The sequence below is a fragment of the Rutidosis leptorrhynchoides genome, chromosome 4 (assembly GCF_046630445.1).
Source record: "Rutidosis leptorrhynchoides isolate AG116_Rl617_1_P2 chromosome 4, CSIRO_AGI_Rlap_v1, whole genome shotgun sequence".
In the NCBI taxonomy this organism is placed as follows: domain Eukaryota; kingdom Viridiplantae; phylum Streptophyta; class Magnoliopsida; order Asterales; family Asteraceae; genus Rutidosis; species Rutidosis leptorrhynchoides.
The window spans coordinates 377,864,519-377,888,490 of NC_092336.1; the positions used below are offsets into that span (position 1 = coordinate 377,864,519).

The following is a 23,972-nucleotide window of genomic DNA, read 5'->3' on the forward strand; positions in this document are numbered from 1 at the left end:
AGACATTCGAAGAACGTTCCAAGAATGTCTTGGTTTATAAGAGACTTTCGTTTGAAAGATGGGGGATATCACATTGGGAAACCCATAAGTTACGATGTGTTTACTTTGACGCATATATTGCGGGGAACCCAAATGCTATTTTACGCAACGGGTTAAGAAATTATTTTGACTCAATATATCCGAATATTGGACTTCGTGATTTAGAAAAAGCGGCTAACATGCAACATAAAGAAGCATGTTATGCTTACGGATTAGTAATGTTCGCTTCTCACCAAAGTGAGAACAAGAACATCGGGCTACAACTATTAAACAAAACGTTTCCACAAGTGACGGAGTCGGTAATTGGGGTAAGAAATGAGGTTTTTAGATTGTTACGGGACTGTTGGACATTACGTAACCCTCGTCCCTTTGATGACGTTACAACACGCTGTCTTATCAACGGCCATAACGGTTATGTTGCACAAGACCAAGGATGGGAAGTAGTCCTAGTAAAACCAGAATGCATGACTTGTTTCTGGACGTATGAATTACGTGTCTTTATTGCCTTTGCTGAACGACTTGTGTACTAGCTAGAATTGTCTTCACAACTATCTTGTATCAAAGTTATTGTGTGCTATATTTCATGCTTTATGTAAAATAAGCGGTATTGTAAGTTTGTAAAATATTGTATAAAAGTTTGAACGCGAAATATTATTATAATCAGTTTTTCATATAGAATTGTAGTAGTTGAATTGTATATTAGCTACTAAGTATGAACTTAAAGGGTAGGTACTACCCGAATTTAAACTTATAAAACGCTAATATGAAGAAAAAGCTTTTATAAATGAGTTCATATTATGCTACGAAATACTAGTAACTACTCTTAATATTCTGTATGATTAACTTGTTCCATTTAACTATTTTGAAGGAAATGGCACCGACTACTCGACACACCGTGAATATGAATGAAGAGGAATTCCGTACTTTTCTAGCTTCAAACATAGCCGCAGTACAGGCTGCGCTACATACCAACAATAACCTTGGATCTAGCAGTACAGGAAATCGTGTAGGATGCACCTACAAAGAATTCACTGCCTGCAAACCTTTGGAATTTGATGGAACCGAAGGACCGATCGGATTGAAACGGTGGACCGAGAAGGTTGAATCGGTGTTTGCCATAAGTAAGTGTACTGAAGAGGACAAAGTGAAGTACGCTACGCATACCTTCACAGGTTCTGCGTTAACATGGTGGAATACCTATCTAGAGCAAGTGGGACAAGATGATGCGTACGCACTACCGTGGTCAGCATTCAAGCACTTGATGAACGAGAAGTACCGTCCCAGAACCGAGGTCAATAAGCTCAAGACAGAACTTAGAGGGTTACGAACCCAAGGATTTGATATTACCACATACGAAAGACGATTCACAGAATTGTGCCTATTGTGTCCGGGAGCATTCGAAGATGAGGAAGAGAAGATCGACGCATTTGTGAAAGGATTACCGGAAAGAATCCAAGAAGATATAAGTTCACACGAGCCCACCTCCATACAACAGGCATGTAGAATGGCTCACAAACTAGTGAACCAGATTGAAGAAAGAATTAAAGAACAGACTGCTGAAGAGGCCAATGTGAAGCAAGTCAAAAGAAAGTGGGAGGAAAACGGTGATAAGAATCACCAATACAACAACAACAGCAATTACAACAATAATCGCAACAATTATCCCAACAATCGCAACATCAATCGCAACTACAACAAACGGCCCAACAACAACAACAACAACAACAACAACAGCAACTACAACAATCATCCCAACAACAATAATAACCGCAACAACAACAACAATCAGAAGCAGCTATGCCAAAGGTGTGAAAAGAATCACTCGGGGTTCTGCACCAAATTTTGCAACAAGTGTAAAAGAAATGGTCATAGCGCGGCGAAGTGTGAGGTCTACGGACCAGGGGTTAATAGAACGAAAGGAACAAATGGTGTCGGAACGAGTAATGGCGGAGCAAGTAGTGTCGGAGCAAGTTATGCCAATGTAGTTTGTTATAAATGTGGAAAACCAGGCCACATTATTAGAAATTGCCCGAACCAGGAGAACACGAATGGACAAGGCCGTGGAAGAGTTTTCAATATTAATGCGGTAGAGGCACAGGAAGACCCGGAGCTTGTTACGGGTACGTTTCTTATTGACAATAAATCTGCTTACGTTTTATTTGATTCGGGTGCGGATAGAAGCTATATGAGTAGAGATTTTTGTGCTAAATTAAGTTGTCCATTGACGCCTTTGGATAGTAAATTTTTACTCGAATTAGCAAATGGTAAATTAATTTCAGCAGATAATATATGTCGGAATCGAGAAATTAAACTGGTTAGCGAAACATTTAAGATTGATTTGATACCAGTAGAGTTAGGGAGTTTTGATGTGATAATCGGTATGGACTGGTTGAAAGAAGTGAAAGCGGAGATCGTTTGTTACAAAAATGCAATTCGCATTATACGAGAAAAAGGAAAACCCTTAATGGTGTACGGAGAAAAGGGCAACACGAAGCTACATCTTATTAGTAATTTGAAGGCACAAAAACTAATAAGAAAAGGTTGCTATGCTGTTCTAGCACACGTCGAGAAAGTACAAACTGAAGAAAAGAGCATCAATGATGTTCCCATTGCAAAAGAATTTCCCGATGTATTTCCGAAAGAATTACCGGGATTACCCCCACATCGATCCGTTGAATTTCAAATAGATCTTGTACCAGGAGCTGCACCAATAGCTCGTGCTCCTTATAGACTCGCACCCAGCGAGATGAAAGAACTGCAAAGCCAATTACAAGAACTTTTAGAGCATGGTTTCATTCGACCAAGCACATCACCGTGGGGAGCTCCTGTTTTGTTTGTCAAGAAGAAAGATGGTACATTCAGGTTATGTATCGACTACCGAGAGTTGAACAAACTTACCATCAAGAACCGCTACCCACGACCGAGAATCGACGACTTATTTGATCAACTACAAGGCTCGTCTGTTTATTCAAAGATTAACTTACGTTCCGGGTATCATCAAATGCGGGTGAAAGAAGATGATATCCCAAAGACTGCTTTCAGAACACGTTACGGTCATTACGAGTTTATGGTCATGCCGTTTGGTTTAACTAATGCACCAGCTGTGTTCATGGACCTTATGAACCGAGTGTGTGGACCATACCTTGACAAGTTTGTCATTGTTTTTATTGATGACATACTTATTTACTCAAAGAATGACCAAGAACATGGTGAACATTTGAGAAAGGTGTTAGAAGTATTGAGGAAGGAAGAATTGTACGCTAAGTTTTCAAAGTGTGCATTTTGGTTGGAAGAAGTTCAATTCCTCGGTCACATAGTGAATAAAGAAGGTATTAAGGTGGATCCGGCAAAGATAGAAACTGTTGAAAAGTGGGAAAACCCGAAAACTCCGAAACACATACGCCAGTTTTTAGGACTAGCTGGTTACTACAGAAGGTTCATCCAAGACTTTTCCAGAATAACAAAACCCTTGACTGCATTAACGCATAAAGGGAAGAAATTTGAATGGAATGATGAACAAGAGAAAGCGTTTGAGTTATTGAAGAAAAAGCTAACTACGGCACCTATATTGTCATTGCCTGAAGGGAATGATGATTTTGTGATTTATTGTGATGCATCAAAGCAAGGTCTCGGTTGTGTATTAATGCAACGAACGAAGGTGATTGCTTATGCGTCTAGACAATTGAAGATTCACGAACAAAATTATACGACGCATGATTTGGAATTAGGCGCGGTTGTTTTTGCATTAAAGACTTGGAGGCACTACTTATATGGGGTCAAAAGTATTATATATACCGACCACAAAAGTCTTCAACACATATTTAATCAGAAACAACTGAATATGAGGCAGCGTAGGTGGATTGAATTATTTAATGATTACGACTTTGAGATTCGTTACCACCCGGGGAAGGCAAATGTGGTAGCCGATGCCTTGAGCAGGAAGGACAGAGAACCCATTCGAGTAAAATCTATGAATATAATGATTCATAATAACATTACTACTCAAATAAAGGAGGCACAACAAGGAGTTTTAAAAGAGGGAAATTTAAAGGATGAAATACCCAAAGGATCGGAGAAGCATCTTAATATTCGGGAAGACAGAACCCGGTATAGGGCTGAAAGGATTTGGGTACCAAAATTTGGAGATATGAGAGAAATGGTACTTAGAGAAGCTCATAAAACCAGATACTCAATACATCCTGGAACGGGGAAGATGTACAAGGATCTCAAGAAACATTTTTGGTGGCCGGGTATGAAAGCCGATGTTGCTAAATACGTAGGAGAATGTTTGACGTGTTCTAAGGTCAAAGCTGAGCATCAGAAACCATCAGGTCTACTTCAACAACCCGAAATCCCGGAATGGAAATGGGAAAACATTACCATGGATTTCATCACTAAATTGCCAAGGACTGCAAGTGGTTTTGATACTATTTGGGTAATAGTTGATCGTCTCACCAAATCAGCACACTTCCTACCAATAAGAGAAGATGACAAGATGGAGAAGTTAGCACGACTGTATTTGAAGGAAGTCATCTCCAGACATGGAATACCAATCTCTATTATCTCTGATAGGGATGGCAGATTTATTTCAAGATTCTGGCAGACATTACAGCAAGCATTAGGAACTCGTCTAGACATGAGTACTGCCTATCATCCACAAACTGATGGGCAGAGCGAAAGGACGATACAAACGCTTGAAGACATGCTACGAGCATGTGTTATTGATTTCAGAAACAGTTGGGATCGACATCTACCGTTAGCAGAATTTTCCTACAACAACAGCTACCATTCAAGCATTGAGATGGCGCCGTTTGAAGCACTTTATGGTAGAAAGTGCAGGTCTCCGATTTGTTGGAGTGAAGTGGGGGATAGACAGATTACGGGTCCGGAGATTATACAAGAAACTACCGAGAAGATCATCCAAATTCAACAACGGTTGAAAACCGCCCAAAGTCGACAAAAGAGCTACGCTGACATTAAAAGAAAAGATATAGAATTTGAAATTGGAGAGATGGTCATGCTTAAAGTTGCACCTTGGAAAGGCGTTGTTCGATTTGGTAAACGAGGGAAATTAAATCCAAGGTATATTGGACCATTCAAGATTATTGATCGTGTCGGACCAGTAGCTTACCGACTAGAGTTACCTCAACAACTCGCGGCTGTACATAACACTTTCCACGTCTCGAATTTAAAGAAATGTTTTGCTAAAGAAGATCTCACTATTCCGTTAGATGAAATCCAAATCAACGAAAAACTTCAATTCATCGAAGAACCCGTCGAAATAATGGATCGTGAGGTTAAAAGACTTAAGCAAAACAAGATACCAATTGTTAAGGTTCGATGGAATGCTCGTAGAGGACCCGAGTTCACCTGGGAGCGTGAAGATCAGATGAAGAAGAAATACCCGCATCTATTTCCAGACGATTCGTCAACACCTTCAACAGCTTAAAATTTCGGGACGAAATTTATTTAACGGGTAGGTACTGTAGTGACCCGAAATTTTCCATGTTTATATATATTAATTGAGATTGATATTTACATGATTAAATGTTTCCAACATGTTAAGCAATCAAACTTGTTAAGACTTGATTAATTGAAATATGTTTCATATAGACAATTGACCACCCAAGTTGATCGGTGATTCACGAACTTTAAAACTTTTAAAAACTATACGATGACATACATATGGTTATATATATAGTTAACATGTTTTTATTATATGTATGTATCTCATTAGGTATTTTAACAATGAGTTATACACATAAAAATGAGACTATTAATTTAAGAAACTCGAAAACGATATATATAACGATTATCGTTATAACAACGTCTTACTAGGTACATATGAATCATATTAAGATATTGATACACTTGGTTAATTATGTTAAATGATAAGTAAATATATTATTAAGTGTATTAACAATGAAATACATATGTAAAAATAAGACTACTAACTTAATGATTTCGAAACGAGACATATATGTAACGATTATCGTTGTAACGACATTTAACTGTATATACATCATACTAAGATATATTATATATCATAATATCATGATAATATAATAATTTAACATCTCATTTGTTATAATAAACAATGGGTTAACAACATTCAACAAGATCGTTAACCTAAAGGTTTCAAAACAACATTTACCTGTAACGACTAACGATGACTTAACGACTCAGTTAAAATGTATATACATGTAGTGTTTTAATATGTATTCATACACTTTTGAAAGACTTCAAGACACTTATCAAAATACTTCTACTTAACAAAAATGCTTACAATTACATCCTCGTTCAGTTTCATCAACAATTCTACTCGTATGCACCCGTATTCGTACTCGTACAATACACAGCTTTTAGATGTATGTACTATTGGTATATACACTCCAATGATTAGCTCTTAGCAGCCCATGTGAGTCACCTAACACATGTGGGAACCATCATTTGGCAACTAGCATGAAATATCTCATAAAATTACAAAAATATGAGTAATCATTCATGACTTATTTACATGAAAACAAAATTACATATCCTTTATATCTAATCCATACACCAACGACCAAAAACACCTACAAACACTTTCATTCTTCAATTTTCTTCATCTAATTGATCTCTCTCAAGTTCTATCTTCAAGTTCTAAGTGTTCTTCATAAATTCCAAAAGTTCTAGTTTCATAAAATCAAGAATACTTTCAAGTTTGCTAGCTCACTTCCAATCTTGTAAGGTGATCATCCAACCTCAAGAAATCTTTGTTTCTTACAGTAGGTTATCATTCTAATACAAGGTAATAATCATATTCAAACTTTGGTTCAATTTCTATAACTATAACAATCTTATTTCAAGTGATGATCTTACTTGAACTTGTTTTCGTGTCATGATTCTGCTTCAAGAACTTCAAGCCATCCAAGGATCCATTGAAGCTAGATCCATTTTTTTCTTTTCCAGTAGGTTTATCCAAGGAAATTAAGGTAGTAATGATGTTCATAACATCATTCGATTCATACATATAAAGCTATCTTATTCGAAGGTTTAAACTTGTAATCACTAGAACATAGTTTAGTTAATTCTAAACTTGTTCGCAAACAAAAGTTAATCCTTCTAACTTGACTTTTAAAATCAACTAAACACATGTTCTATATCTATATGATATGCTAACTTAATGATTTAAAACCTGGAAACACGAAAAACACCGTAAAACCGGATTTACGCCGTCGTAGTAACACCGCGGGCTGTTTTGGGTTAGTTAATTAAAAACTATGATAAACTTTGATTTAAAAGTTGTTATTCTGAGAAAATGATTTTTATTATGAACATGAAACTATATCCAAAAATTATGGTTAAACTCAAAGTGGAAGTATGTTTTCTAAAATGGTCATCTAGACGTCGTTCTTTCGACTGAAATGACTACCTTTATAAAAACGACTTGTAACTTATTTTTCCGACTATAAACCTATACTTTTTCTGTTTAGATTCATAAAATAGAGTTCAATATGAAACCATAGCAATTTGATTCACTCAAAACGGATTTAAAATGAAGAAGTTATGGGTAAAACAAGATTGGATAATTTTTCTCATTTTAGCTACGTGAAAATTGATAACAAATCTATTCCATCCATAACTTAATCAACTTGTATTGTATATTATGTAATCTTGAGATACCATAGACACGTATACAATGTTTCGACCTATCATGTCGACACATCTATATATATTTCGGAACAACCATAGACACTCTATATGTGAATGTTGGAGTTAGCTATACAGGGTTGAGGTTGATTCCAAAATATATATAGTTTGAGTTGTGATCAATACTGAGATACGTATACACTGGGTCGTGGATTGATTCAAGATAATATTTATCGAATTATTTTTGTACATCTAACTGTGGACAACTAGTTGTAGGTTACTAACGAGGACAGCTGACTTAATAAACTTAAAACATCAAAATATATTAAAAGTGTTGTAAATATATTTTGAACATACTTTGATATATATGTATATATTGTTATAGGTTCGTGAATCAACCAGTGGCCAAGTCTTACTTCCCGACGAAGTAAAAATCTGTGAAAGTGAGTTATAGTCCCACTTTTAAAATCTAATATTTTTGGGATGAGAATACATGCAGGTTTTATAAATGATTTACAAAATAGACACAAGTACGTGAAACTACATTCTATGGTTGAATTATCGAAATCGAATATGCCCCTTTTTATTAAGTCTGGTAATCTAAGAATTAGGGAACAGACACCCTAATTGACGCGAATCCTAAAGATAGATCTATTGGGCCTAACAAACCCCATCCAAAGTACCGGATGCTTTAGTACTTCGAAATTTATATCATATCCGAAGGGTGTCCCGGAATGATGGGGATATTCTTATATATGCATCTTGTTATTGTCGGTTACCAGGTGTTCACCATATGAATGATTTTTATCTCTATGTATGGGATGTGTATTGAAATATGAAATCTTGTGGTCTATTGTTACGATTTGATATATATAGGTTAAACCTATAACTCACCAACATTTTTGTTGACGTTTAAAGCATGTTTATTCTCAGGTGAATATTAAGAGCTTCCGCTGTTGCATACTAAAATAAGGACAAGATTTGGAGTCCATGTTTGTATGATATTGTGTAAAAACTGCATTCAAGAAACTGATTTCGATGTAACATATTTGTATTGTAAACCATTATGTAATGGTCGTGTGTAAACAGGATATTTTAGATTATCATTATTTGATAATCTACGTAAAGCTTTTTAAACCTTTATTTATGAAATAAAGGTTATGGTTTGTTTTAAAAATGAATGCAGTCTTTGAAAAACGTCTCATATAGAGGTCAAAACCTCGCAACGAAATCAATTAATATGGAACGTTTTTAATCAATAAGAACGGGACATTTCAGTGGACATCTCTTTTGCCTTCTTTCTCGTCTTCATATTCACGCTGCTAAGATGAACTTTTGAAATATGCCTATTCAACACATACCAAGATTTGCAAAAACCTCCACAAAAGGGCCCCACGCAATCGCAATAAATTCTCCCGCTTTGTCCAAATACTCTCGAAGTTGGTTTTTCTACATTCATATCCTCGTTACGGTTGCCCGAAGTTCCTTTCTTCTCAATCTTCTTTTCCGTCTTTAACTTTTCCAACCTTTTCACGAAAGAGGGGTTTGAAGTAAAGGGGATCGAACCACCAACTAGCTTAGAAGGGTTAGGACCACTACTAGCTCAATAACAGGCTTGTTAACAACTAAACAGTTAGAAACAACAGCCCCACCCTTAACAGTCTTTCGCCTCTGACTTTGTAGCCTAGTAGTCGGCCCATTAGTGGGCCCGACGTCAATCCTAAAACTCCCCGTGGGCCCAAGAAAAAAATCGTCCAGAACCAAAACCTTTGGATTAACACCCCTTTCCAGCGATGAGGAAGAAACAACGGTAGGAGTAGCAGCTTTGCATCAACTAAAAACATCCCATCTTTTGTAGCTTGGAAATCATATACGTCGAACGAACCGAATTTAAGAGGAGTATGAGATGCCTCTTCACTGGAAACATCTTTATTTTTCGTTATCTCGCACTTTTTGAAAAGCAGCTAAACCTGTTGAAATAGCAGGCACTATGGGATCCGAAACATGGGTCTGGACCACACGTTGGCTAACAACATCTATCATAACAGACTGATTAACTTTACACAACAAACCATTGTCGAACTCGTCAAAAATAGCTCGATCAAGTGAAACCAAATCGCTCAACTCGGAAGCCCAAACTTGAAAGTTTGAAAACTCCACGTCTTTGCATTTTGGCAGAAAACAAGAACCTTTTTGCTAGAGAGTATTTTGTGTTTTTCTTGTACCTCTCATGAAAATAGTTTATCCTCTTATATAGGCACTCAAAAGATGAAAGACTTAAATGGCCAATTAATCACTCATAATGATATTTCATAATTACTTGAAGCAGTTACAAGACAATATATAAATGTCTTATTAAACCATAGGAAATGGTTACAAGAATATATCTTTAAAGACATTAACCCACAAAATGTAGTTACAAGACTATTTCATAATAGTCATTAAACCATTAGATGGTTACAAGACCAACCTTAATAACATTAAACTTATCTTAATAACATTAACCCACAAAGTAGGTTACATAACTAAATAGTCATCAAACCATAAGACGGTTACAAAAATAACTCTTAATGTTATTAGTGGTTGCATGATTAATCTTAATGTCTTTAGAGGTTACAAGACTAGTCTTAATAACATTAAACCACAAGTGGTTACAAGACTAATCTTAATATCATTAACCTCAAATATGTAAATGCCAATAAATAATATTAAGACAATTACCAAACCGCTTTTGAGTCAAAGAAATCTATCACTTAATGGGTGTACACTCCGTACCTCCAAACCCATTTTCAAGTGTAAACTAAGTCCCTCAATTATACTAAATTACCAACAATTGATTGTAGATTTGGCTACAGCCAAAACGTCTCCCAAAACACCCCCGATCTCTTTAACGTTCTTGGCAGAAAAACAAGTGGCAGGAACGCCTTTAACTTCAACCCAGGCAAAAAGACAAAAAGTCGCTGCTACCTCTAAAAAGGGGACTAACAACACAAATTCACTACAACCTACTTCGAACAGCTTTGTTTGCACCATCCAAATGATCATAGGCACACACATAAACAAATAATCCAATGTGAGTAATATGTTGAACCAAGACATGATTCTTAATCAAAATTGTTATTGTCACCATCGGGTTATTCTTTAAAAACCTCAACACCATTGATATCAAACCCAATCACCTTGACATATGCTTAATGAACATTTAAACAGTCATTAAAAAAAAAAAAAAATACCCAGTTCTGAAAACTGTAATCAAAGCAACAATAATATTAATATGAAAACATCAATGTAAGCAAATTAATTTATGTATTTATCAATCAAATATATTTGCAAACCAGCTATATCTCTCAAAATTTAAGATCACTATAAAGAACAATCAAGGACCCTGAAAAATGGTATTACTTATTAACTCATTAATTACCAAAAATCAAAGCATGAACATCTCCCATCTTTAAAATGATGAAACCTACTAGCATCACGAACTACAATTTCCCGACCAACAATGTTACTAATAAACTTCAAAACCGTATGACAATCCCCACAAACGCGAAGATTCTTCACAACACGAATCACTGATCCAGGGACACCCTTAAGTAGCCCATACGCAACCGCAAGCCTCTCACTATGCCAAAAAAGCTGTTGTTCCTTTTCTTGTTTCCCCACATCATGCAACACAAAACTAACATCAGGAACATACCCTCTTCTTCTCATTTCTTCATCTAAATCTTTAAGCAAAACCAAAATCTCATCTTTCATTAAATGACACGTCACACCAGCATAAAAAACCTCACTTTCCTTACCTAAATGAACACAACTATATCCAGGTTCTTTCTTTACATCCATATCTACCATTAACTTCCTAACTTTTGCTACATTTTCCCACATAGATGCACCTGCATAAGCATTAGATAAAAGCACGAAAGTCGATGGATCTTTAACACCTAACTCCATTAATCGATCCGCAACCCTAATCCCCATTTGGGTTTTCCCAAATCGTTTACAAGCACTTAAAAAAGAAGCCCAAACAGCCTCGTCAACCTCAAAAGGCATAGTGTTAAGAAGCTTCTCAGCCTCATCAAGATGCCCTGATCGACTATAAAGATCCAATAAACATGTATAATGCTGAAGATTAGGGTTTAACCCGTAATACTCAACCATAGATTTGAAAAGATCACGACCCTTGTTAACTAAACCTACATGACTACAAGCATAAATTAGCCCAACAAATGTGACCTCATTTGGTTTAACTCCATTAGATATCATATCATCGTATAAAGACAACGCTTCTTTAGCTTTTCCATGTTGAGCCAACCCCACGATTATTGAAGTCCACGAGACTACATCTTTTCTAACTATAACATGAAACACACTTAAAGCAGCAACTATATCACTGCATTTTGCGTACATATCAACTAGCGCGTTACTAACATATAAACTGGATTCAAAACCAAATTCCACAACTAAACAGTGAACTTGTTTACCAAGTTCTAATGCTGCAAGATTAGCAGAAGCTCCAATAACGCTAGACAAAATAAACGGATCCGCGATCTTGATCCCTTCTTTTCTCATTTTAATGAAGAGATTAAATGCATTAACGAAATGTCCACTTTGTATTAGTCCAGATATCAAAGCAGTCCATGAGAACAAATTTGTTTCCTTCATGTTTCTTAAAAGCTCAACAGCTTCTGTTTCTCTTCCACTTCGGGCATACCCCGAAATCATAGCAGTCCAAGAAATCGGATTTTTAATAACAATGGTATCGAAAACAGTCCGCGCAACATCCACCAATCCACATTTTGCGTACATGTCAACTAACGATGACTTGACCACATCATCGGACGAGAATGGAGACAACACGAATTGGGCATGAACTTGACAGCCAAGTTTTAAAGCTTTCAATGCAGCACAAGAGTTCACTAAGCTAGCAAAAATAAAGTGATCAGGCTGCAAACTATCGAGAATATACATGTCTGGGAAGATGGATAGAGCACGGTTAGGACGGTTGGATTGGTTATAAGCGGTTAGAATAGAGGCCCACGAAACTGGGTCTCGTTGAGGCATTTCGTCGAACAGTTGGAGGGCGTCTTTGATAAGATTGCATTTGTTGTACATGGAGATAAGTGTGTTGGGTAAGGCTCCGTATTGGTCGAGACCAAGCTTCAGGATGTGCGCATGGAGAGCCTTGCCGTGAAATGGGTGGCGGCCGGCGGCGCAGTGCTGGAGAGTTTGAAGTAAATGGTGATGCATTCATGACGTTTTTAGGCCTCTACAGTCCAACCTATGCAAACCATGATTATAAAAAAAGGTATCATTGTTTTCCTTACTAGTTTATCGGAGTAACAAAATGAACCCAATTTCGTTTGTTATATATATTGGGATAGGATTTAGGATTATACTCGTTAGCTATTTAAGCTTCTTTTTTCATAAATCCAACTTTATTTTGCAAGCACTCTGTGTCAATTATATTATCTCCCACAAATGAGGCAAGTTTTGTTTAAATTATTAACTAGAGTTAAATGTTTTAAGTTTTTTTTATATATAATAAAAATATAATAATTTTAAAAAATGAAGTAAGTTACAAGGTTGGGGTACTATTATTTTCACACCATGTCTCGAGTTTAAACTTAATAACAAAATATCTATAAAAAAAAAAAAAAAAAAAAAATTTGTACAATATTTGGCTTCCCTAGTTTATATCAAGAAACTTAAGATCATGTAGTACATTGTACATATACGATATACCACATACAAGGTATATAAAGTTAGTACTATCTTGAGTTACAAAATTATGCTGAGTTTATAAAAGTTATCTCATGTTTAAGCTCATAAATCACAATCAAATTTACTATCTATCGCATGAACAATATAACTTTGATTTACAGCGAAAATGTAATGCAATGACATGACTCGATAGATGAGATACTTATGCCATGTGGAGACACACAACGTATTACTAGCAGTAGCAACCGAACACTAGAATTTTAACTATATTATTATACATACTAAATTAACAAGATCACTTGTATAAATTATCTATCTGCTCTTTATATAGTTCCACAACTTGATTCCTTCGGATCTTCATTGTGGCGCTCATCAAACCATTATCAATCTGAATATCATAAGGAGTCGTCATCAAAAGTTTGTCAAAATTTGTTTGTAGCATTGTTAAGTCAATGAGTAAGGTTACAAATAGTCTCTTCACATAGTTTACCCATTTATCCATAATTAACCCAAAGTGACATTTTAATGAATAATAAATAAAAAGATGAGTATAATGCTTGCATTTACCGTAAAAGGCTCATCAACGACAAGAATGGGCCCAATCTGAAAAGAGATGTCTGAAGTCCTGTATGAAGAAATAAATTAAGTTATAAACTTGCAGAAAGAGTAACCTCTATATTCAGGTTATGTGTGTTTAAACTTTAAACCATGTCACATTTTCATTTAAGAATCCTATTTATATGGTGCAAGCAGTGTGTGGATTTTAATTGTACGCCCCAATATTCAGAGATGAAGTATTCCTTACCATTTTTGAAGATCTTGTGAAATTAAGCCGACTATCTTTTCATTGCTAAGTTCAATGGCACTAGAATCTGAAGTAGATGACTCTTTTGATGCCAATAAAATTTCTTCTTTATTTGGAACTATAATAGCTCCAAGACGCCGTTGATCCTAATTGTCGGTGTAGGATAAGAAATCAAAATTAAGTAATAGTATGGACTGAAATTAAGAAAGATTGAAGGATTATAAAATCTGAAAATGGACTGAGATGAAGAAATAAACAAAAAAGTGTTACCTGGCCGATGACAACTATTTGTTGAATTAAGCTACTTCTCATGGCAGCTTCTTCTACATGTTCTGGTTCAACATTTTCCCCTAGTAGCCATAAACAATAATCAAAAGATTGCAAAGAAGAATATAAGGTACTGACGTTACAAAATGGAAGGATTACGCAGGTGGATTAACGGATCAAAAAGTCACTTGTACAACTCTGGTTGGCTGATCCCAACCAGTTATAATCCATTTCTTATAAACTCGTAGCGTTTTTAATATACAATTGTAACAATACGTTAAATATATTTTTATAAAATATATAAAGAGTTTTATGCATCAATAAATACATTTCCGTCCGACCTTTTTCATGATTCCCTTATATAGTATGTTACTGGTTTGACCCAGAGAACCTGAACCGACTCATTCATAAATCTATGGGACTACGGATGAGTTATAATTATATAAATCCTCCGGTGACTGTGTTTACCTGTAGAAAGGACAATAGTATCCTTCGCACGTCCTTCAAGAACGATAACTCCACCAGCATTACGGCTTCGTCCTACTGAATGAAAAGGGGAAATCCAGCCAATATCCCCAGTGTTTAACCAACCGTCCTCATCTATAGTTTTCTTTGTCGTGACGGGATTCTATGTTAAACGAACAGATAAACTGATCACCATGAGTAATCTGAAAAACCCTTAGAGTTCTGTCTAGTGAAGGTAATTTTAAGACATTCCATATCTCTTCAAAAGAAAAAGAACCCTTGGAAAAAAAAAGTGTTGATTCCAAACAGTTCAAAGTGATTTTCGTGCGTCTTCTTGATATATCAGCATTCATGGGTCAGGTCAGGTTGGGATGATCCTCAAAACCTTATTTATCTATTAATTAATAAATATATAGAGTATCATAAAGACCAAGGAAAAATAATATCGTTACAATTATAGTCTTAATCTTAGATTAAAACTGACTTAAAAAGTTTTATACACCGTAGATGACTTCCAACCCAATTGACCCATTCCATTTATATATAGATATTTATAGAAATGACCCATATGACCTGCTGTTGGCAAAGCACAAGACACATGGACCCATTCCTTATTAAATGGGAGGCAATTGCCAAGCCCCATAAGTAAAGTTGATCAGATATCAAGAAAATTGTTTTTTTTTTTGCTAAAAGAAACATGTCCAAGACCTATAGGCAAGGTTGTAAAAGTTTCGAGTAGGGAACGAGTCAGTCGGGGACCTCGGAGAAACGAGTCAGTCGACGATTGGGCGTCTTAAATATATCAAACATAAAATACAAATATCGCAAACAAAGATTTATGACACAATATCTAATTCTTAAAAAATATAAATTTTTGACTTAACTTAGACTTTGACCCGACTCAGACCGAATCTGACCCAAATTTTTAGCGTTGACCGACTTTTAAGGCGTTTTTGGGTGACTCGGGACGGGATAGTCCACAAGCCGACACGTCTGCCAACTCACAGCCGACTTTTACAACAGCGCATGTAGGTTAAAAGTATCATGAACCCATCCTATGAGAAATACCTTGTAATAACCTCTCATAATCATTGGTCCCCTAGCTTTAACAATTCCCCTTGAACCAGGAGGAAGGTCTTCACCAGTTTCATCATGTACAATTTTTATTTCTGTCTCACGAATTGGATGCCCAACGGAACCAAGCACCTGCAAATTTCATAACTCTGATGTAATATAATCCCATCCTAAATTAATATAATTGAGAACGTTCATATCTATGAATTAATATATTACATTGTATTGTAGTCGTCGAGCAGCTATAACAGGAGATGACTCTGTTAATCCATATCCAACTTGAATATTTATACCAATTGCCTGTACAGACATCACGATCATCACGCGACTTATATATGCTTCCACAAGGTAATATCAAAACAAAAACTCCAAACCTCAAAGAACTTGTCAATATGTGATGGCAAGCTACCACCTCCACATACACCAGCCTGTAGAATGTAAAAACATATCAAAATTAGAAAATTATTTAATGCTTATTCAATCACATGTTTACATTCCTAGACATAAGAAACTATAATCTTAAAGGTGAAACATGGGCTGGTCAGTTGGACTGGAGATAGGTAATCATGGATTTAGGTCAACACAAATAGTTTTTCTATAGGTTGAAACGGGTCAGGGCGTCAGGTAGGTCAAACTGATGTACTTTTTGTCCAAATTTCTTATTATTACAAATAAATAGTATCTGAAATATGATTACAGAGATAATAGTACTTTTCAAATACAAATGTACGTATGTTGATATATGGGAAAAGTTTCCACTTAAATACGACAGTCAAGGTGACAAAATAAGAATTAAAAAAAAAAAAAAAAAAAAAACTACAAGGCTGGGCAGGTTGCGTAACACTAACAATTAGTTTTTGTACGGATTTGATTTTATTACAACAATAATATTGTCGTAAATACTTGCATGTTTTTAACTTTCAAGTATTGTTACAAACAATGTTTTTTTGAGAAATGACCAGGAAGGTTTTATGTTATAAAAATCTAATAATAAAATTTGGGATGATTTTCAACCCACTTGACCCATTTCCTTGTAAATGTTTTTTTAACCGTTTGACACATTAGAGCTTGACATAACCCAGTCATACGTTAACAGGTCAAATATACAACTTCTGAATTCAACACGAGAATCAAGAATAGTAGCATATCAAACCTTTGAAATTCCAATAGATGAGTGGATTTTACTGTACACAATCTTCTTTGCCAGTATATGAAATGGACGCAATATTGCTGCAATAACCCGTGCAGATAGCCAGTCCAACATTGCAGCAACGTAAGATGGTTGCTTTTGAGTTCTTGATAAAACTTTCCCCTACAAGGGATATATGAAAACCATACAGAGCATTAGAGTATTAAATAACTAATTCACTTTTTTTTTAACGGAAATTTTGACATCGAATACTCTCCTTTGTCACCCACACACACGTTCGGGCGGAAACCCGAACCGCTAACCAGGGGACATCGAACCACAATTCATACGGACATATGGTCGAGCCTTTATCCCATCGAGCGGGCCGGTAAAACCTATATAGGGTCAATATACACCATCACTAATTCACTTGCTTATAGAAAAGAAACAAGCAACCCAGTCTTTCTAAACTTTACTGATTAAGTCCATCGTGTCTTGCGAACTTAAAAAGTAGGCAAACACTTTTATCAATATTAAGGGTGTGTTTGGATATAAATTTTTTCCACAATTTTCCATCTCTAATTTTCTGAAAAAGACATTTGTATTTTAAACAGTTTGTTGATTATTTTGGAAATCGTATTCAGTTGTAACATTTTTCATTTTGGAAAACTGATGTTGAGAAAGGTTAATGTTATAAAGTTTTTTGAAGTTGTGAAGTTGAGAAAGGTTAAACTTGGCCGTGCCCTTGGATCGGTTTCAAGGTTTCCTCCCGGGCAACGAGGGGGGCGGGGTTATTATCGTTGCATCGGCATAGTTGAAACGGGAGATGATCGCAACGGGTGGTTTAGTCCCCCTCGGGTGATCCCAATCGCTGTTCAAAAAAAATGTTATAAAGTTTTAAATATTTATGAAAGCTGAGGTATTGTTGTATATGAAAAAGTGGAAAAGTGAGAATCCTTGATCTCAAACTTTTAATTTTAATTCTAAAAAGTGGGCTTTCAGTTTCTGTTTTCTAAGTTTTCTGAGAAAACACTCATTTTGAGCACAATTTTCAAATTTCAATTTATTTTGGATTCTTTTTTCTTCTTTTTTTGGGAAAAGTGTGCCAGTTTTTTGTACTTAAACAGGCCCTTAACGTTTATTTTGAAAGCTTTTAGATTGAATGTGACCTATGCTGAAGGTGAACCTCATATATGTTTTTGAAGTGCATGTATGCCATACTGATCTTTATAAATGAGACTGCAACCAGCTTACGTATAGCCGAGCTTGTGGCTATTTGTTTCTGGATCCCACTGCACAAAATTAAGAGCTAAGATCCATCAAGAGCAATCAAAATTAAGATCGATCAAGAGTAATCAAAGTTAAGATCAATCAAGAGCAAACTAATTATAAAGGAGTTTTATGTTAACAAGAATAGAGGAAAAGTTATTAGCTCATAGTACTTAAGCTGCAACCACTTATTCACATTTTTGTTTTTTTTCTTTTCTATTAAGCAATGTTTCAATTGCAGGAAATAACTTACAATCTCATCGCAAAACTCAGTTAATTGAGTAATATTGCATTTATGAATCATTAGTAATAAAGAGTAAAAAATAAGATGTACCTGTATAGAGTTTGAAATACTAGAGGGACAGAAATCATATATTGTGGCTGATAGTGCCGCATATCATCCTATAACAGAAGAAAAAAAAAAAATCGCATATCAAAAGGCAGGATAACAGAGTGGGTGTGTAATCTGCAAAATTGAGATGATATTTACTGCTTAAGAAGAAAATCCTAGAAAGAATCGGGATCACAAGAAAATCTACATTATCCGTATAAAAAATCACCTTTAAGTATTTCACATTTGTGTAAACTTGCTCCACTCCCCTAGAAAGTATAAAATATTCACAAGAACGTTCATATGCATGCCAAGGCGGAAGCATACTTAGAAATGTGTCGCCGGGCCCAGCAGGGACGATCTCCCACAAATTTTGAACCTGAAAAAGTAAAGAAACAAATAATTAAAGCGTGAAATATTCTCTATTCGCGAGTTTGACAAAATTTACACATTGAGATTTCACATCCTGTCCTGTTAGATATTAAAGAAAAGCAGGTGTTTTAACATGTACGATACAAATATGACTCTTCTTTTTGTCGATCAATTATTCTTTACAAACATAGTGATCAAAATAGAAGGCAGAAATGATGCACATTCTGTACCTGATGCAAAAGATTACCGTGTGTAAGCATAACTCCTTTTGGGTTGCCAGTGGTCCCGCTAGTGTAAATAAGAGTAGCAAGATCGTCACACTTGATGGGCTCATAATCAAACTTCTCACCTAAAGATCCACAACATACAAATTCACATTTATATTGTTAGTTGCTACTTTAATTTCCAACAAACATAAAAAAAATAATAATAAAAATAAATCTTTTTTGCGACTTTTAATGATATCTCTTGGTACTCAAAACTGGTTTCGAACTTTTGACATTAAACAATTTAAAAAACAAAAATCCCCTGACTGTAAACGCTACATTCTAATAAACGTGAATTAAATGCTAGTACCTAGTGTAAACTGACTTACGGGCATCGTGTGAATCAACCAAAACAGCACGATGTTCACGACCCATATCTACGATCTCCTTGTAGTTATAAGCAGGAGCTCCCTCCATTTGGCTACTTATAGACGACTTTTCTCCCCAAAGTAAGATAACAAATCTAACAGATGCCTTGGCATTGATGGCCTTTGCAATCCTGTGATATAACTCGGGATTGTCCACAACAAGTGCAACACTGTAATGGATAATCCAAAACGTAACTTGAAGTCATTATCTTTTTCGTTAAGTTTAAAATAAGGCACACATGCAACATAGCTAAATAGTGATACTTAGGAACATTTGACTATTTGATGGAGAAACTTAAACTTCCAAAAATATAATCAACATAATACTTCTTATGCCTAAAAAAAGTACTTCCTGCATAGTTTAAGACTTGGATCAGTTTATCTCTTCAAATCAACCAATATAAGATCAGTTTTGAAAAGTCAACAGGGCTGTTCCTTCAGAAAGAGGGTGAATATTCAGTCACTGAAAGCATCCTGAAGGTGTATCTAACCTTTCAGAATGATTGTAGATATGGAATAGCTCTTCCACAGATGACCTAGATCCCCTGACAACGTTTATCGCTCCTGTGGCCATAATACCTACAGACAAACTTATTAGTGTCGAATTTCCATATTAGCTCAACATAAGGGTTCCGACATCGCGTTCGGACCCTGTCAATGACTCCTAACCGCCGTTAAAAAAAAAAAAAAAAAAATACTATCATACATGTACTGTGCATATTTCAACTCTATTTATATGTTTACAAAGAAAATTCATGCAATGACTAAGGCTTGACGTTAATCAGAAAGCACGAGATTTGTGAATCGATCATGTAAAACAAGACCTCGGATATTAAGTTTATCACTACGAAAGATGAATGGAATCTACCTTGATCAGCAACAAGCCACCGGCAAGAATTGTCAGCAAAAAGTGCTAGCTTTTCACATGGCTTGATTCCAATAACTCTTAACCCTTCAGCGAAATTTAAAATGTCCTGCTCCACCTACAATTGTCAATATCATAACTGATGAGAAAACAAATCAATCTAGTCCAACAGTCTAAACTAGTAAATGGACACACAAACAGATGGTATAAGAGATAAAGACCTGTTTGTAGGTCATACTTGAAGGAGGGTCATGATGTGGATCCACCAATGCGACACGATCACCATACTTTTCGGCTGAGGACCTCCAAATATCTGGAATTGTCTTAAATTCTGCAATCGATCCATTATTCTCGGACAGTAACGGACCCTCAAGGAGTGGTGAATACTTTCGAACTTGCTTCTCTTCTGTCTACAAGTATGTCGTAAAAGTCATTTTATTTTTTTATTTTTATCAACCTACATGCCTACTATATCATCCTCATGCATTCTGAGCATATCAAACAATGACTTATGCCTACTTTTTCTATACCATTATTACCAAATTCAAAAATAAAATAATGACCAGTTATTCAGAACATCAAACCGACAATCAAAATTATCTCATATTGCTTTTATAACTATAAGGCATTAGCATTGGACGCTTGGATTTACCACGCCATTCTGACACTAAACAACAATATGTGTTTCAACATCTAACACTAGCTGTTTAATTTCCAGTCTCCAGATCAAACATATAACTGCAACCCTGAGTAATGAGCTATTCCCTAACTTTATTTTTGAACTGCGATATCGGCATCACCCATAGGGGACTTAACCACCTTCGCGATCATATGCCACCCACCCACACACGTTAGGATGAAACCTAATCCGCGACAATGTTGTTGAAAAAAGCGGGTTGACATTCAATTTCAGAAGAGACTTAAATTGACATCATATTCAATAAAAGAAAATCAACTAATTTTTTTGAACTCTTCTCTAAGTAGGTAGCATTTAATTTTATTGTACTGAGAATAACATTATATTGCTGTAAATATGCATCTGCATATTAATGTGCATATTAAGCAAAAAAGAAAGAAAAAAAAAACTACAATTGTTTACTTAGCTGTCATTTTAGAGTCTGATTTATGTTTGGACATAAACATGCAAGAAGAATAGTACAATTGACAATTCATTGAACACCTAACTAATTATTTTCCGAAAAAACTAGAAATGGACCACATAAAATTTGCCAAAACTAACACGCAACGATTTAATTCAATTAATGCATCAGATACAGTATCATGACACGAATGAATCATTTAACGATTAATGATACATATTCCAATAAAATTGAACACAAAACTAAAAAAATAGTTAACTACAATAATTATTAATCACATGATTTGTGAACTAACAATCTAACATGCAGCTATTCAAGTCAACCATTTTTACTATGCATCAAGCACTATATTACCACACGAATTACGGAGTATTAATTAATCGATAATGCATAATTCATCAAAAGAAATAGCATAAAGTTATAAATCGTAAATTGATTAAAAACAATTAATGAAATATACCTTAGATTTAGCATAAACTCGAATTCGGTTACACAAATTAACCGGATGACTGCGTTTTTGGCGTCTATAATACAACACATTTCTGGAGTTGACCTTGCCGTTGACTGTGACGTACGGGATCCGGTAACAGTGTGACGACGGCTCATTGATGCTGTTGATTGAAGTAATTGACATCAAATTAGAAAGTGAATGAGATTGAATAACAGGATTTAGTAAATTCCGTTGCATCATCATCATATGTATATGTATGTATATGTATCAGTGTGTGAAATTAGTATGTGTAACTGGAAGGAGGAAGTAGGTGAAATGAAAGGTTTGAATTTTACAAAATTTTAAAGATAAAAAAAATGCATTGGAAACGGGAGGTAATCATCCAGAACTGCTTATGGTTACAGACCCATATGTGATAGTGTGATACTGCTGAAAAGATTTAGATTTAATTTTATTATTATTTAAATTATTTATTATTTATTTATATTTATTTATTTATATCTTATATTTTATTTTATATAATAATAAATAAATGTATATAAATATATAAATAAAAAAGTTAATTAAAATAGTGTACTTGCATATGTCTTTAACCACTTACTTGAAAACAAAATAAAGGAGTGCCTAATGGCGGAACTTGAAAGAATTATTAGAGGCGACAATTTTTTTATATCTTTTGAAAGAACTTACAGAATAAATACATATATATTTCTATGATGATGTCATTATTAGGCTAATTTCTTTGTTAAAAAAAAATCTAATTAAATTAAATCTACTTATTTATTTATTTCATGTTTTTCGGGAAAAAAATTCACTATCATTAATTATTAATTATTAATTATTATTATATTATTATTCAAATTCACATATGAGTTTTCTTTACGAGATTAATTACGTTATATATGTATGTGAAATACATGTCTCAATAAAAAGTTCTATGTAAACTTTTATGACAAGAAAAATAGTAATTATGATGAAGATTGGAAGATGATGGTGAGAGAATATATGTAGTTCATTTATTCCGACCAAATTAAGTACATCAATGTGTCTGTAAAAACAACGAGAAGTTTCTTAGTCGGAATCCGTCGGGTCATTAAACTAAATGACTTTAACGTTTAAATTCACTTAATACCTAAACAAATCCGTGATTCCACGGGTCATTTCACTAGTTTCTAGTATTAAACTAAAAGATTGATTATTAAATATAAATCAAAATATTATTATTGTAAATACAAATAAGAAAATGACAAGATAGAAAAAGATAACTGACACACATAAAACTTTCATATATTTGTTTCTTTTCCAATTAAAATAAGTATAAAAAGTATTTTTTTTTTTTTTCTCTTTCTTTTTCCTTATCTTCTACCCATCTTCTTCTTTTACTCCTCTGTATTTTTTTTAATAGATCTTAAGGTATAAATTTATCTGAAATAAATATATCAATATAATTACATACTACTTGCCCTAAATCCAGCGAGGACGGACGCCCCTCCCCGTCTCCACTAAGATTCGCCCCTGGGAGTGCCTACATATAGATGTTTTTTCTTTTCTTTTTTCCTTGAAAAATTAAACTTTCATTGAATAGAAACCTAACACTTTCATCAAAAGTGAAAGAACCCTTCAAAACACGATACAATACGGATTTGGTATCGATTCGCGCCCAGTTTGCAAAACAAAACAAACCTAACACCAACTCGACAAATTAGGTAATCAAGGAGCAAGCTGTCATACGAAGGTCCAAAACAAGAACTAAATCAACCACACGAACACAGAAATAAGCAATATAAAACAACCTATAACATAACCAGACAAACTCAG

At 34.9% G+C, this 23,972-nt stretch overlaps 2 protein-coding genes across 2 annotated transcripts; both read right to left on the minus strand.

Moving 5' to 3' along the window:
• Positions 1-11,042: 11,042 nt before the first annotated feature.
• On the minus strand, positions 11,043-13,054 carry LOC139843937 (pentatricopeptide repeat-containing protein At4g14050, mitochondrial). The gene has a single exon (XM_071834120.1). The coding sequence runs from the start codon at positions 12,916-12,918 to the stop codon at positions 11,089-11,091; it is 1,830 nt and encodes a 609-aa protein (XP_071690221.1). The 5' UTR covers positions 12,919-13,054; the 3' UTR covers positions 11,043-11,088.
• A 467-nt stretch (positions 13,055-13,521) lies between these two features.
• On the minus strand, positions 13,522-22,567 carry LOC139843934 (probable acyl-activating enzyme 16, chloroplastic). The gene is made up of 18 exons (XM_071834118.1): positions 22,164-22,567; positions 20,825-21,013; positions 20,607-20,721; positions 20,230-20,317; positions 19,700-19,908; positions 19,335-19,453; positions 18,962-19,111; positions 18,736-18,803; positions 18,319-18,424; positions 17,157-17,315; positions 16,378-16,431; positions 16,223-16,303; positions 15,998-16,135; positions 14,933-15,092; positions 14,468-14,547; positions 14,198-14,343; positions 13,960-14,017; positions 13,522-13,780 (listed from the first exon to the last, which is right to left on the minus strand). Exons 1-18 carry the CDS (start codon positions 22,398-22,400, stop codon positions 13,688-13,690), a joined length of 2,250 nt encoding a protein of 749 aa, XP_071690219.1. The 5' UTR covers positions 22,401-22,567; the 3' UTR covers positions 13,522-13,687.
• Between the last annotated feature and the right edge of the window lie 1,405 nt (positions 22,568-23,972).